A 16,498-nucleotide genomic window follows, 5' to 3' on the forward strand; every position below is an offset into this window, starting at 1 on the left:
CTGGGCAAAGGGACATGGCAGGGGCTGTGCTGGGACAGGATGAACCCAGCTGGGACAGCAGCACCTGCCCAGCTCTGGCATGGAGGAACAGCACTCAGTGCTGCCTCTCTTTACCCCAAAGCTGCAGCAGCACAGGGAAGCAGGGAAAGAAATGTGTTTGCTCTCCATGGAAACCTCTCTGGTGGAGGAAAAGCAGGGAAGGAGAAGGGCCCTTCCTGCCAGAAATCAGAGCTGGGATGGCTCCTAGGGATCAGCTCCTGCAGCTCTGCTGTGGCAAGAGCAGGAGGGCCCTGCAGCCTTTGGGCTCTCTGGATACATGGATTGTACCCCTGGATGGGGAGCAGGGCTCAGGGGAGCCTCTGAGGGCTGGGCTTGCCCTCTTCTGCAGTGGGAACAGGGAAGGGCTGCAGCGGGAAATCAGGGCCTGGTGCCAAAACTGGCAGAGCCAAGATCTGGCCTCAACCTCTGGCAGGGCTGGGAGAGCCCAAATCCCTGCCCTGAAGCAGGGAGAGCCCAAATCCCTGCCCTGAAGCAGGGGAGGGCCCTGGCTGCTCCTCTTCAGCAGCCACAGCCATGCACACACACCAGGATCCTCCCCAGGGCATCCCTCAGAGCTGCCCATCCCCACAGGGCTCCACAGAATCCCGTCTGGGGATGGGTAAGACAAGGAGGAAAGAAAAAGGCAGAACACAAGAGCTTGCTGGGAGTTCTCTCAGGTCTACACAGCTTGTTTTCCACACTGGACAGGAACTGGGGCTCAGGGACAGCTCCAGCCTTGCTCACCCACCTGTGCAGCCCTGTGACCTCCCCCTCACACCAAACTCCACAAACTCAACTGCAACAATTCCTCTGCCCCTCCTCTCCCCATCTGGAAGCTCTAAGGAACAGATTCAAACTTCAATTAAAACTGAAAAGCTGCCCCTGCAGTGATCACAGCACAAACAGCTGGATCTAACAACCCTAAAAACCAAAACCATCTCCAAAGGGGGAGGAAAACCCCCAGGAAACTCAACACACAACAAACCCAGCGGGGTGCAGGGAGGACACTTTCTGTGTGACTTTTGAAATCAAAAACTCTTTATCCTACCTGGTCCCACAAGGCTGCAGCCACTTGGTCTATTACAGCTCCCAGTTCTCTGTACTCCCCAGAGTATCTGATATAAGCCCAGGTACAGAGTGTGATAAGTGTCAAGCCCAGGATCATGTTGCACAGGCTGGCTATGATGTCCAAGCCAATGAAGCCGGTGACGCCGGCCAGCACGTAGGTGATGAAGATGACGACGAAGAGCGTGGCCGGGGTGCGGGCGGCGTGGAAGATGTTCTTGCTGTCGTTGTGTTTGATGTACTGGATGTAGAGCTCGTCGATCTCCGCCTCCAGCTGCTGCAGGTAGCGCCGGCTGAACTCCTCCCCTCCCATCTTCTTCACGGCCCGGAACAGCCGCACCGCCTCCTCCCTGAGCTCCGCGTGCCGGGCCTGCAGGTCGCTGGGAGCCAGGAAGGGCTTGTCCCCCCCGCACACCTGCAGGGGACACGGGGAGCGAGGGCACGGCTGGGATGGCTCTGCCGGCACGGGGAAACCAGCACCGGCACGGGGAAACCAGCACTGGCACGGGGAGATCAGCACTGGCACGGGGAAACCAGCACTGGCACGGGGAGATCAGCACTGACATGGGGAAATCAGCACTGGCACGGGGAGATCAGCACTGGCACGGGGAAACCAGCACTGGCACGGGGAGATCAGCACTGACACGGGGAGATCAGCACTGACATGGGGAGATCAGCACTGGCACGGGGAAATCGGCACTGGCACGGGGAAATCAGCACCGACATGGGGAAATCATCCCTGACATGGGGAAATCATCACTGACATGGGGAGATCAGCACTGGCACGGGGAAATCAGCACTGACATGGGGAAATCAGCACTGACATGGCACTGCTGATACAGGGAAATCATCACTGACATGGGGAAATCAGCATTGATATGGGGACATCAGCACTGAAATGGCACTGCTGATACAGGGAAATCACTGACATGGAGAAATCATCACTGCTGGGATGGCTCTGCTGGCACAGGGAAATCATCACTGACATGGGGAAATCATCACTGAGATAGGGAAATCAGCACTGAAATGGCACTGCTGGCACAGGGAAATCATCACTGAGATGGGGAAATCAGCACTGACATGGCACTGCTGATACAGGGAAATCATTCCTGAGATATCACTGCTGGCACGGGGAAATCATCACTGACATGGGGAAATCATCACTGAGATGGGGAAATCAGCACTGACATGGCACTGCTGATACAGGGAAATCATCCCTGAAATGGGGAAATCAGCACTGACATGGCACTGCTGATACAGGGAAATCATCCCTGAGATATCACTGCTGGCATGGGGAAATCATCACTGACATGGGGAAATCATCACTGAGATGCCACTGCTGATACAGGGAAATCACTGCTGATAGGGGGAAATCACTTCTGGCACAGGGAAATCATCCCTGACATGGCACTGCTGGGATGGCACTGCTGGCACGGGGAAATCACTGCTGGCACAGGAAAATCATCACTGAAATGTCACTGCTGACACAGAGAAATCACTGCTGATAGAGGGAAATCATCCCTGAAATGTCATTGATGACACAGGGAAATCATCCCTGAGATATCACTGATGACACAGAGAAATCATCCCTGAGATGGCACTGCTGATACAGGGATATCATCCCTGAAACATCATTCCTGACACAGGAAAATCACTCCTGAAATGGCACTCCTGACATGGTGAAACCACTTCTGACACAGGGAAATCATCCCTAAAACATCACTCCTGAAACAGTGGAATCATCCCTGAAATGGTACTTCTGACACAGGGAAATCATTCCTGACACAAGAAATCACTCCTGGAATGTCACTGCTGACACAGGGAAATCATCCCTGAAACATCACTCCTAACACAGGGAAATCTGAAATTAGGGTTAGGGTTAGGGGTTAGGGTTTGGGAAGGAATTCCTGGCTGTGAGGGTGGGCAGGCCCTGGCACAGGTGCCCAGAGCAGCTGTGGCTGCCCCTGGATCCCTGGCAGTGCCCAAGGCCAGGCTGGACAGGGCTGGGAGCAGCCTGGGATGGTGGAAGGTGTCCCTGCCCATGGCAGGAGTGGGACTGGGTGGGCTTTAAGGTTCCTTCCAGCCCAAGCCCTTCTGGATTCCATAAATCTGTGACAGGGGAGCCAGGAGGCAGGAAGGGGCAGGAAGGGGCAGGAAGGACACACTCAGCACCACCCACCTCTTCCATCCTCTTGCTGTAGGTGTCTTTGGCAGTGGCAACTGCTGCTAAATTGTTGGCTTCTGCTGTGGCCTGTAAGGGCAAAAGGAACATGAAATGTAGGAGCAGAAGGACAGGGTTAATTAAGCTGTGCAAGTGCCACAGCCAGGACACAGCCAGGACATGTGTGTGGCACCCAGAATCAGCCAAGGGGCTCTCCCAGCCTCCAACCAATCCCAAATAAGCTCATCCCATATTTACACATGAAGAGAGGATTCCTCCCCTTCAAGCCAGAGCTATGAAAACTTTGGCTTCAGCTGTGGGAACCACCAAGGAAAGAGATAAAAGGCTCAGCCACAAATAACAGCTCCAGCTGCAACCCCCAGCTGGCTCTGGCAGCCACTTCCAGGTGTCACCTCCCTGTGTGGCCCCCAGGATGTCACTGACCTGCAGGGAATCATTATTCAGCTGAGCTGGCTGGGGCTGTGTCCATCCCAGCTGTGATTCCTCAGCCAGGTTGGGCTCCTGATGCCAAACCCTTCCCAAAGTGCTGCTCCTTGGTTACACTGAGGCATTTGGAATAAAGTCCCAGCAGTGCTACTGTGCTGGGCACCTCTGCCAATTCCTGGGAATTCATGGCAATTCCAGAGCAGGAATTCCCACAGCTCCCACTCACACCTACCTGCAGCATGGATTTGGGGTGTGGCAGCTCCTCCCCTTGGTAGATCTTTATGTAGGCCTGGAAAAGAGCAGGGAAAAGGGAATCATGAGGAATGCAGCACACAGGAGCAACAGCAGCACCCCCACCCAGCTCCAGACAGGATTGAGAAGCAGGGAGGAGGAGGAAGCTCCAGCCCAGGATGGCTTTGGTCAGAAAATGCCACTGCTTGGGTGGCCTGGGCCAGTCCCTGCAGGCTCTCCCTCCTCCTCCCCTCACTCCCAGTGTCCCTCCCAAAGGATCTGCACCTACCTCTGTCCCTTCCCTGCAGGAGAAGGAGCCAAGGTAGCCCTGGGAGTAGGTGGTGAGAATTACTCACCAATGTCTCTCATGGAAATGTCCCAGTAGCCATGACAACAAAAATAAGCTTTTTCCAAAGGCAATTGGAATACAGCCCTCAGCTTATCCCCCTCTAGCCCTCAGTTCTCCAGGAAAGGGAAAGAGGAAAACAGCTCCTCCCACTCTCTGGGCTTGTTGTGTGGTCAAATCAATGACCATGAGGTGTTTGCCCTCTGCTGCAGTGAGTCAGGACTGTCACTGCTGCCCTGCCTGCTGCTGCTTTCCCCTTCAGCAGAATTCCCCAGAGGAATAAATCCACTTTCTCTGAAATAAATACCTTGAAATACTCCACAAGGCCTCGACAGGTGATGTGGTTTCCATTGATCTCCTTAACATCCAGGTTCTCAGGACTAAGGAGCCAAGGAATCAAAATCTTCAAGTTCTTGATGAACTCATCATCTATTTCTGGAAAAAAAAAAAAAAAAAAAAAGAGGCATCACAGAGTCCCAGAATAGTTTGGGTTGGGAAGGACATTAAAGACCACCATGTTCCAGTCCCCTGCCATGGAAGGTTCTTCCCCCAGAGGGTGGAAGGAACAGGCTCTACAGGGAATGGCCACAACCCCAAGGCTGCCCAGAGCTCCAGGAGGATTTGGACAAAGCTCTCAGGGATGCACAGGGTGGGATTTCTGGTGGTTCCCTTAAATTCAACTGTATAGGACTGAAGGCAGAAAAAACACCAATGCAACAGCCAGGAATTTGGAAGGTATGGAAAGCAGGGAAAATCCCCCACATTTCTTCCATCAGAGCACAAAAAGCTGAGTAGAGCTCTGAGGCAACAAGAAAATTGTGTCAAGAAGCTGCTGACAGCTCCTGTCTGCACACAGCAATTGTTCCTCACTCCTCAGCACCTGAGATTAAGGGGGAGTTCCAGGCCTCAGCTCATTTTCCACCAGCACATCTCCCTCCTGCTCTGCACAGAGCTTGCCAGCAGAGCAAGTCTGAGCCAGACAAAACCAGGGGAAAACTCCCATCTTTGCCTGCTATTTTAAGTAGTTAATGGTCCACTTTATTGCTAAGATTGCAGCAGCCTGGAACCAGCCACGCTGGTGAGGAGTTCACAACAAACACCTAAAAATATCCCCAGCACGTGGCTCCTTTTGGGGTGGAGAATCTCACCACAGCTCTTTTCTCCTTCTCTCTTTTTTTCTGAACCTGCTGAACCAAGCCTGCCCTGTAGGGAAACCACTGATCAGATAAATCAGGCAGATTAAATATTCCCTGGAAAGCTTTTCAAAGGGAAATAACTGTTCTGAGAGCTTGCAGCCTTCCACCCACCAGAAGCAGCAGCCCTGCAGCAAGCAGGCTCTGCCTGTGCAGGTGAGGCACAGGAATTTACTGCAGCTTCAACACCACATCCACAAACATCCACTCTCATCCCTGCCCTTCCCAGTTTTCCTATCACTGGGTTTTGCCAGTACTCTCAGCTCTTTCAGCCTCCCACACCTTTTCTCCCTCCACATTTTGTCTGCTGCACTGGGGAGAAGCAGAAGGGGGTGTGAACAGCACTTGGGAGGAGGATCCAACTGCTCTTCCAGAAGTTTTTTCATGGAAAATAAGTTTGGGGGTTTCAGGAACAAGCAGTCTGCCAGGGTTTCTGAGGAATCAGGGTAGAAACCAGAGCTTTGCCTTTGTACCTTTCAGTTTGCCATCGAAATTGGGGTTGGTGGCGACTTTGAGGCCGGGGTGGGGTAAGAGGAAGCAGGAGATTTTGGTGAAGCAGGAGTGGATGTGCTTCCTGACATTCTGCAGCTCCTCGTGCTGATTGCCTGACACCTGTGGAGACAGGGAAGCACAGAATATCCTGAGCTGGATGTGCCCACAAGGAGCAGAGTCCAGAACTCCTGGCCCTGCCCAGACCCCCCAACAATCCCAGCCTGGGCATCCCTGGCAGCTCCTGCAGCTCTGGCAGCCTCAGGAATGTCACCATTCCCTGGGGAGCCTGGGCAGTGCCAGCACCCTCTGGGGGAAGAGCTTTCCCTGAGATCCAACCCAAGCCTGCCCTGGCACAGCTCCAGCTGTTCCCTCAGGTTCTGTCACCAGAGAGAAGAGCTCTGTGCTGCCCATCTGCTTCCCACAGTCTGAGTTTCCTTCTGATAGGAATATTGGGATAAAGCTGGCAGCAGCACAGGATACTCCACACTGGAGGGGAAAGGAGAAGATTCCATAGGCATGAGGACAAAGAGAAGGAGCTGGAGTATCTCTGACCACATGCCCTGGAGCATGTTATTATCATCTGGGAAATGCACATGTCCATGGATGACTGGAATACAAAAACATTTGGGATTTCCCACTAGGGCCCTGCTTGTCTCACACATAATTAGGTCTCTCCACCACCAGATCACCCTGCATTTCCTGACTGATCCCAAGCAGCCCTTGCCCATCATTTTGATTGTCCAACTCCCTAATTTAACTGAAGCATCATTCCCAGTCTCTTGGGAATCTGCTGACTCCCATGGCTTTGGACTCTCCCAGAGAGTCCCAGGGAGCTGGGCTTGGGCAGAGACCTGAACATGGCAAAGAAATTCACCCTCCCCAAATGGCTCCTGTGGGAAATTCACCCTCCCCAAATGGCTCTTCTGGGAAATTCACCCTCCCCAAATGGCTCCTCTGGGAAATTCACCCTCCCCAAATGGCTCCTGTAGGAAATTCACCCTCCCCAAATGCCTCCTCTGGGAAATTCACCCTTCCCCAAATGCCTCCTCTGGGAAATTCACCCTCCCCAAATGGCTCCTATAGGAAATTCACCCTCCCCAAATGCCTCCTATGGGAAATTCACCCTCCCCAAATGGCTCCTCTGGGAAATTCACCCTCCCCAAATGGCTCCTCTGGGAAATTCACCCTCCCCAAAATGGCTCCTGTGGGAAATTCACCCTCCCCAAAATGGCTCCTCTGAGAAATTCACCCTCCCCAAATGGCTCCTCTGAGAAATTCACCCTCCCCAAATGGCTCCTCTGGGAAATTCACCCTCCCAAAATGCCTCCTATAGGAAATTCACCCTCCCCAAATGCCTCCTGTGGGAAATTCCCCCTCCCCAAATGGCTCCTATAGGCAATTCACCCTCCCCAAATGGCTCCTCTGGGATTTTAAGGCACTGGGTGTGACCATAACCAGCACTGCAGTTCACACCTGACCTCCAGTGCTGAGGCCACCCAGCTGAGCAGGAAAACCATGGAATCACAGAGTGGATCAGGGTGGAAAGGACCTTAAAGATCATCCCTGCCATGGGCAGGGACACTTCCACTACCCAGAACCAAGAGCAGGCAAAACATACCTTCAGCCTCTTCTCCAAAAACCTGGCACCACCATCAGATCCATAGGAGAACTCATAAGGGAAGCTCCAGTCACGAACAAGGAATATAAGGGACTGGAAAACACCAACAGTGGGGTCAGGACCTGCTGCTCTGAGCCCACAGCACCCTCTGCACCCTCATTTCACACACCAAAACCTGGCCCTGAGTCTCTTCCCAGCTCCAGCAGCATCTCCCACCTTTCCTGGTGGAAATGAGAGGTCCCGGGGTGCAGGGACTGAGACCACCCCACTGTCCCAGCCCCCCAAAGTGCTGCACCAGCTCTGAGTCCCTGGCTGGGAGAACAACATCAATAATCACTCCAAGTGCCCAAGGAAAGGGATTGCTGCTAACCAGGACAAAAGGCAGCAAGCTCCCTAATTCCAGCCACATTTAGTTCCATCCTATGGGAATTCTACAGGCTCATTTTTTCAGCCTTTTTCACTGGGCAGCCTTCCAGACAGACTTTTAATGAGAAGCAGATGCAGAGGAATGAGGGTGAATAAGAAATCATTGGCTTTTGTAATCTTTATTGAGGCATTCAAAGTTCCTGGGCAATAAATAAATAAATACCAGAACAGTCAACTTTGAATCTTTAAAAAAAAAAAAAAAAAAAGTTTTCAGAAAAAAATCAGGTCTCGCCTGTACAAGATCCCATGTAGGAAATAAAGGGTTTGGAGGGGGAAGTCCTGAATGCCAAAGCCCAGGAGGGCCTGGCAGAGGTGCCAGAGTTTCTCTCTGGAACACGGATAAGCAGGTCAGCAAGTGGAACCCATTTCACTGGAATTCCCCTAAAGTTTATCTATGTTTACAACAAAAATCTAATGGAGGGAGGGGAAATATTCCTGCTATTTCTCTTTCATAAAACATCAGAAAAAGTTAAAAAAAAGAGGAGAGAACAGTGAGTTGGCCTTTTTTGAATTGCAGGAGAAGCCACAGTGAGTGCACCCAGGGAGCTGGTTCAGGACATGCTGTTCTCAAACACCAGGAGATGCCTCAGAGACATGCCCAGGCTTAGGACTTTTCCACAAACACATTATGCATGCCTTGAATTGGGATTATTATTTTTTCTCTGAAGTAAAATTGTTCCAGACAGGCTGTGCTTACCACTGCCTTTGTGAAGGCCCCACATTCAGGGCCTGCCTCTGGTGAGGGCTCCTCAGTGTGAGGAGAGGAGGGAGACAAAGGGAAATGGGAATTTTCCACTGCCAAGTCTCATTTCCCTTCCTTCCAGCAGGATCAGTGCCACTGCTGTTTATTCACCATCACACCTGGAGAATCCCAGCATGGTTTGGGTTGGAAGGGACCTTAAAGCTGCCATGGCAGGGACACTTCCACCATCCCAGGTTGTCCTTAACCCTGTCCAGCCTGGCCTTGGACACTCCCAAGGATCCAGGGGCAGCCCCAGCTTCTCTGGGAAAACTCTGCCAGGGCCTTCCCACCCTCACTTTTCCTGCTTTCTAATCCACACTGTCACATTTCAAACATGTTCTGTGGGAAGCAGCCCATGCTGGATGCAGACAGATCATTTCTCACCTGGCTACAGCACCACTGACCCCTCTGCCACATCTGTCACACCCACAAGGGTTCCCAGTTTGATAATTGCCCCTGATCATTAATGAAGATGACATTGAACCAGGGAGAGCCTGGGGGATCCCAAGGAAACACTTCTGAAGGATGATGATTCCCCACAATTAGCTGCAATTAGTTCAGCGTGCTCTGGCATCTATCAGTTAATGAGTTTTTAATCCATTAACTATGGATTAAACCAGACAATGCTGACTTCATTGGCTTTCAATCAGCATCCTGGAGAGATAAGGCTGACAGAAGGCAATGGATCATGGTGAGAGTTACCTTTATCAACCCAGCTCTTTCAAAAACTGATAATGGGATTGTTTGACAAGAGTCACCATCCACAAACTGTGACTTGACAGCAATTACAATGTTTGTGAGAGTCAGAGCCTATTACCCAGCCCTAATGATTTAAGCATGTTTAAGTCTCCCCTCACAGCCTCCTTTCACTGATGGAGTAGGGAGTATCTCAGTTCCACTGGAATATCTGGCTACATTATCCCCACAGTCTTTAAATAAGGAGCAGGAATATTTATTTAATGTCTGGCTTTTTGCTGTACCATGTTACAACATTCTTCAAGCTCTTGCCTGTCATATATTTTTAGCATATATATTTTTAGTTTTACCATTTATCAATCACCAGCCCACAGCAGAATCCAATACACCTTAAAAATCTCAATTTGTCCATTTGTTGTACTTTTTAACTTTTTAATTTTATTTCCACTTCCTGACCACAGACACTTTATAAACCCCTTAGTCCTTCCAGGACAGCAATTCTCTTTTTATGTGGGAAAGCAAATGTAAAAAAGCTGTAACTCAGTCCCAATTACTCTTTAGATTTTTACAGCGTGCTTTGTTCTCTGCTGGTTTTTACTTTAGGAAGTTCACAAAGCCTCACCCAACCTAATCAAAACACTCCTGTGTCTCTAAAAACAGGAACCAACCTCACCTACTGGGAATGCCCAATGCTCTCCTTTTATTTTTACCACCAGCTTTTCACAGGTTGGGGAGCAGAAGGATGAACAGATGTCCCTAATTTGAAGTTAAAACCCCACTCACACCGAGTTTTCCCACAGCTCTGCTAATCCTTATCCTTTCATTTGGCCAGGAGCAGGGATTCCCAGGGCAGGTGAGTTCAAACCTCTCAGAACAAAGGCTGGGCAGAGTTCCTGACTGCAGAGAGGGACAAACCTGCTGCAGCACCAGCTGCTTTCCAAGCCTGGCAGGACAGGGCCCAGCTCTTGGGAAGGCGGGGGTTGAGGGAGGAAAGAGAGAGGGATTTTGGATGTATTTGGAAGCACAAAGCCCTTCCTTGGAGCAGCAGAGCGATCCCCAGGCAGCGCCAGCTCCTCCCACGCTGCGAGCTGCAGTGACACCTCGTGGTGAAGCCAGGGGGACACACGAGCAGCCCAGGATCCTCGGACTCACCTGGAAAGGCTTCTGGAACGTCTCCTCCATGGCCAGCCGGCCGTACTCGGTGAAAAGCTGGAAGGAGAAGGAAAGGACAGGACAGGACAATGAGTTTGTCACTGTGGGACACAGGGGCACCAGCACTGAGCTCTGTGACAGGGACAGGACCCAGGGAGAGGCTGGAGCTGAGCCAGGCCAGCTGCCTCTTCTCCAAAAATCCTGCACCAGCATCAGATCCATAGGAGAGCTCCTAAGGGAAGCTCCAGTCACGAACAAGGAATATAAGGGACTGGAAAACACCAACAGGGGGGTCAGGACCTGCTGCTCTGAGCCCACAGCACCCTCTGCAGCCTCACTTCACACCACACCAAAACCTGGCCCTGAGTCTCTTGCCAGGGAAAGGTTCCACTATTCCAGAGGGTGCTGGCACTGCCCAGGCTGCCCAGGGAATGGGCACAGCCCCGAGGCTGCCAGAGCTGCAGGGCAGCGCTGCCAGGGATGCCCAGGGTGGGACTGTTGGGGGTCTGGGCAGGGCCAGGAGCTGATCAATGATCCCTGGGGGTCCCTGGAGGGAACTCCCCATTCTCTGGAGCAGTAAGGGATATTTAGGAGTGAGCACCACTGGACACAAAGAGGCTCTGGGCTCCCAGCTGACATCCCAGAGGCACAGGGAGCTGCTGTGGAACCTCATGTGAGAGATCCCAGCCTGCAGCTTTTGGCTGCCAAATCTGTGGAAAACGGCTCAGATCAGCTGCTTGCTGCTGGTTTCATACCAGCCAGAAAGTTCTGGTGCTCCAGGGGCTGCTGGAGCCCTGCTCCCTCCAAACACTCCGGGAAGGAACGGAAATGAATTCAGAAATAAGTGCTTTCCCTGCAAACCCCTGCTGTGCAAAGACTCGAAAATCAGCCTTGCAGCAAGATTTGAAGACTCTCCAGTCTCTCTGCACTCTAATTTCTAACTGAAGGCACAATGATGTGTTTCACAGATGCCTAAAAAAGGGTAAACTTGTTAAACAGTCACGGCTTAAAATCCAAACTGAAAGATCAGAGCTACACTGAATAAATTCAGTGTTAAAGAAGTGTTATTGTTAATAATATTTATGGACTGAGATAATTCAGAAGTATTGAAATGCTGATTTTTTCAGCTGGACTTTTGCTTTCCTTAAGCTCCTGGAAAAACCTATTTAATTAATCAACCAATCAATCAACTGAGCAGAAGAGAAAGCAGGAGGTAATTCCAGGAAATAGGCAGGTGTGTCACAAAAATCCCATTAGCTGCTTGTCTCCAACAGTCAGGGCTGGAATCACCCTGAGAGGGTCACCTGTGCTGAGCCAGCACCAGATGGCAACACCCAGGCTGATAATTCACAATCACAGAATAAAATCCCAGGATGGTTTGGGAGGGACCTGAAATCCCACCCAGCTCCAACCCCTGCCAGGGGCAGGGGCACCTTCTACTATCCAAGATTGCTTCAGCTCTCATCCAAGCTGGCTTTGGACACTTCCAGGGATGAGGCAGCCACAGCTTCTCTGGGAAACCTGTGCCAGAGCCTCAGAGGCAGAAATTCCTTCCTTTATTCCACCTAACTCTGCCCTCTAGGAGTGGAAGCCATTCCCCATGGTCCTGTCACTCCAGGCCCTTGTAAACAGCCACAGTTAGGTTACCCCAAAGCTTCTCTTACCTGCAAGTGCTGCAGATCATCCTCCTGCACATTCTGGGACAAGTTATAAACCTGCATTGAAATAAAAAACCAACTTCAGATCACTCAGACCCCCGTCCTTGGGGCTAACACGTGGTTGGTGTGGCTAAAGCTGTGACATCCCCGTGGGGACACGGGCAAGGTCCCAGTGATGCTGGCACAAGTGGCAGGAAGGAAGCCCTGATAGGCTCTGTAGTTCCTGGGGCTGAGCTCCTCCAGCCCAGAGGTTTCTTACCTGGATGGAGCTGATCATGGTGCTGAGGGCAAACACGGTGGCAGAGTCCCTGAGGGTGGACTGGCTGTCAAAGGTGCCCTGGGTGTCCATCAGCAGCACTGCAACCTGCGGGGCACAAAGCTCCTGTCAGCTCCCCCATGTGCCATGGGGGCAATGGCAGCTGGGGGGGCTGTGCTGGGGCCTCACTGCTGGGGGACAAAGGAAAAGCTCAGCCCCAGCCACCCCTGACAGCAGGGAGACTCCAGCAGGCAGCAAAATCAATGCAAGGCACTGGGGGAACTGCTCTGCTCCTCTGACACCTGCCAGTGCACAGGAGGCTCTGCTGAGTCTGCACCAGAACCCAAACACAAACTGCACCTTCTGAAGCCAAACACAAACTGCACCTTCTGAAGCCAAACACAAACTGCACCTTCTGAACCCAAACACAAACTGCACCTTCTGAACCCAAACACACTCAGCCACTGGTAGGAACAACGCCCTGAATGCCTCAGTGGCACTTGGGTGCCGTGCTCTGTGTTGAAGTGCACATAAATACAAATATTCCTGGCAGGATGCTCCAAATCCACTGTGACAACTCTGAATGAAGAAACTCCACCTTGCAACTCCTGCTCTAGGAAATGAAGGAGTTTGCAAGGACATGAGATTCAAGATTTTTGGGAATAATACAGAAATAAACTCTGGGATGCCCAGAATTGAGGGACACTTCGAGAACCTATCAGGGACACTTGGACATCACAGCACCTCACTGTTAAACCCATCTTTAACATGTGTTTTTTACAGAGGTGGATACAACTTCCCACTGGTTCTACAGACTGTCAATTACACAGAAGTTTTTGCATCACTTCCAGAAATGCCTCCCATAAAACACCACATTCTACCCCTCAGCTCTGTGAAATACCCATATTAAAAATTATTATCAAAATTACATTCTTTCAAAAAATATTTTTACATCACTTCCTTCACTTACCAAAATAGAGACACGGTATTGAAAACCTTCCCTAAGAAAGGTTTGGACAACCACCTAAGACAAGGCAGGAGAGCCTCAAAAGCTGGAAAAGGAGGAAAAGGAGCTGGCAGCAGCAGACACACACACACACACACACACACACACACACACACACACACACACACACACACACACACCTTGGTGCCATCGGGCTTGTCCACCAGGAACACCTCACTCCAGATCTGAATCCCGGTCGTCTCCCGCTCGGAGCCGCCCCTCCAGGAGAAACCGGTCAGGGGCTCGTTGTAATCCCCAACCCAGTCCACTGCCTCCTGCAGGGAGGAACAGAAGCAGTTGCTGCAGGTGGCAAAAACCCCTTAAGAACCCCATAAGGGAGGTTTTTCTTCCCTTTTACTCTCAAGGCACCTCATATCCTGGGGTCAGTTTTAGGGTCCTCACAACAAAGACATGGAGGGGCCTGGAGAGAGTCCAGGGAAGGGAATGGAGCTGGGAAGGGGCTGGAGCACCAGGAGGAGCTGAGGGAGCTGGGAAGGGGCTGGAGAATCCCTGAGGGAGCTGGGAAGGGGCTGGAGCCCCAGGAGGGGCTGAGGGAGCTGGGCAGGGCCTGGAGAATCCCTGAGGGAGCTGGGAAGGGGCTGGAGAATCCCTGAGGGAGCTGGGAAGGGGCTGGAGAATCCCTGAGGGATCTGGGAAGGGGCTGGAGCCCCAGGAGGGGCTGAGGGAGCTGGGAAGGGGCTGCAGAATCCCTGAGGGAGCTGGGCAGGGGCTGGAGCCCCAGGAGGGGCTGAGGGAGCTGGGAAGGGGCTGGAGCCCCAGGAGAGGCTGAGGGAGCTGGGAAAGAGGCTCAGCCTGGAGAAAAGGAGGCTCAGGGGGGACCTTCACAACACCCTGATGGGAGAGGGTAGGCAGGTGGGAATTGGGCTCTGCTCTCAGGGATAAAGCAGCAGCAAAAGAGGAAACAATCTGAAGTTACACCAGGCAAGTTACTGGGTTGGATATTATGGGAATTTTTTTCACTGGAAGGGTGGTCACACATTGGAACAGGCTGCCTGGGCAGTGGTGGAGTCTCCATCCATGGAAGTGTTTAAAAGACACAGATAAGACACCTGAGGATATGGTTCAGTGGTGAGCAGGGTGATGCTGGGTTAACAGCTGGATCCAATGATCTTACAGGGATTTTCCAGCCTAAATGATTTTGTCATTCAGGGCAGCAGATGTGAACATTCCTGCTCCAAAGTCAAGTCCAAAAGAAACTTCTGCCTGGGGAAGGATCTGCTCTGCTTTATTTGTGAAGCCCACACTCACAAGAGCCTTGAGCCTTCCTAAGGCAACAAATGCTCCACGTGGGAGCAATGAGGACCAGCAGCCTGGGCAGGGCCCCCTGAGCTGCAGCCTTACCTTATTGTACATGTAGCGCAGCATGAAGTCCATCAGGAAGGATTTTCCTTTCCTGAAAGCTCCAGCCACGGACACAGCCACCACCTCCTTATCTCTGACAGCCTCGGAGAGCAGGATGCGGTTCAGGGCGGCCTCGTCCAGCTCGAAGGAGTGGTCATCCTTGACAATGAGGACCTGCACTGGCCCTGCCTTCCTCACTGACTCCTCCTCCTCAGAGCTCCACTCGTAAGTCTTGTCTGCAAAACTGCCTGTGAGAACAGGGAACATGAGAGGGGTTTGGTGCCTTCCTCTGCACTGTGAGGGGTCACTGATCCTGGGTTTGTGGGGTTCCCAGATGAAGGCAGGAATGATACATCTGACTCCATGTTCTCATGTTCTAATTTATTATTTTAAGATATTACATTATATTAAAGAACACTGTACTAAACTATACTAAAGAATACAGCAAGGATACTTAAACAATGCTAAAAAGATAATAATGAAAACTCCTGACTCTTTCCAGAGCCCCAACACAGCCAAAGAGTGAAACCAACTCCCAGCAGAATCCAATGGAACAATCACCTGTGGGTAAACAATCTCCAAACACATTCCACATGAGCACAACACAGGAGAAGCAATGAGATAAGAATTGTTTTCCTTTTTCTCTGAGGCTTCTCAGCTTCCCAGGAGAAGAATCCTGGGCAAGGGGATTTTTCCAGAAAATGTGACGGTGACAGTCAGTGACAGCGGGGCTGGACAGGGTGCTAAGAGATCCAAAAACTCAAATATCCATCCTAAAATGGCATCATCCAGAGCAGATCTGCTGCACCTGCCCTCAGACATCCCAGTGGAGACCCCATGGTTCTCTGGGGTCATCTGACCCTGTGCCCCACACAGGCAGAGCATTCCCTGCTGGAACCTCCCTTGGCAGAACACATCCCTTAGATTTTATCCTGCATGGAAAAGAGATCCCTGCAACTCCCTACATAAGCAGGGCCTGCTATACCACCTTCCTTGGCCCTCTCTCAGCTGGAAAAGTGAAGTCCAAGCCTTCTCATCATCCCTTCTACCACATTATCTAGGGTTCTGCTCTCCTCTGGACACTTCCCACCAGGTCATTCCTGAAGGCTGACTCAAAACCAGAAGCAGCTCTCCAGCTGAGGTGTCCAAGGGTCTCACAGCTCTACCAAAGGATGCTGCTGCCTTTGTGTATCCTGTGCCACTGCTCTTCCTGTAGCAACACATTCCTGCTCCATCTGCAGCCTGAGCTGATGCTCCAAGTGCAATCTGCTGTTCCTGCCATCAGCCTCACCATCAGCATCCCCCAGGACACTCCCAGCAGGAATCAGGCCATGCAGACACAAGCCCGTCCTGCTAAAAGCCACTTTGCTGCTCCCAAGTGGGAAGCACACACAGAGCACAAGCACTGCCCCTTTCCCCCTTGGAAATGGCCAAGGTCCCTGTGGAGCTGCTGCCTGGGCTGTGCAGGGCTCACACAGGAGGCTCTCACAGGGGCCAGATGCATTTTAAGAGCTGCAGCCCTGGGATTTGCAAAGAGGAGGCTGGCTCCAGGAATTTTCCTTTGCTGGTCTTTCCAACCTTTGCAGCACAGGGAAGAGATGCTGAAGG

General features: G+C 51.7%; 1 protein-coding gene across 2 annotated transcripts in view; it reads right to left on the bottom strand.

The window, feature by feature from the left end:
• The window catches only part of ATL1 (atlastin GTPase 1), a 32,004-nt gene that overhangs the window by 4,733 nt on the left and 10,773 nt on the right, over positions 1-16,498 (bottom strand). For both annotated transcript variants that reach the window (XM_054635201.2, XM_054635200.2), the window contains exons 2-12: positions 14,891-15,138; positions 13,669-13,803; positions 12,526-12,630; positions 12,273-12,323; positions 10,609-10,665; positions 7,593-7,685; positions 5,956-6,094; positions 4,597-4,724; positions 3,945-4,001; positions 3,284-3,355; positions 1,088-1,519 (exon numbers count right to left, since the gene is read on the bottom strand). In XM_054635201.2, coding sequence (XP_054491176.1) covers positions 1,088-1,519; positions 3,284-3,355; positions 3,945-4,001; positions 4,597-4,724; positions 5,956-6,094; positions 7,593-7,685; positions 10,609-10,665; positions 12,273-12,323; positions 12,526-12,630; positions 13,669-13,803; positions 14,891-15,138 — 1,517 coding nt within the window. The remainder of the gene's footprint in view (positions 1-1,087; positions 1,520-3,283; positions 3,356-3,944; positions 4,002-4,596; positions 4,725-5,955; positions 6,095-7,592; positions 7,686-10,608; positions 10,666-12,272; positions 12,324-12,525; positions 12,631-13,668; positions 13,804-14,890; positions 15,139-16,498) is intronic.

This window comes from Agelaius phoeniceus, chromosome 6 (assembly GCF_051311805.1).
Source record: "Agelaius phoeniceus isolate bAgePho1 chromosome 6, bAgePho1.hap1, whole genome shotgun sequence".
Lineage (NCBI taxonomy): Eukaryota > Metazoa > Chordata > Aves > Passeriformes > Icteridae > Agelaius > Agelaius phoeniceus.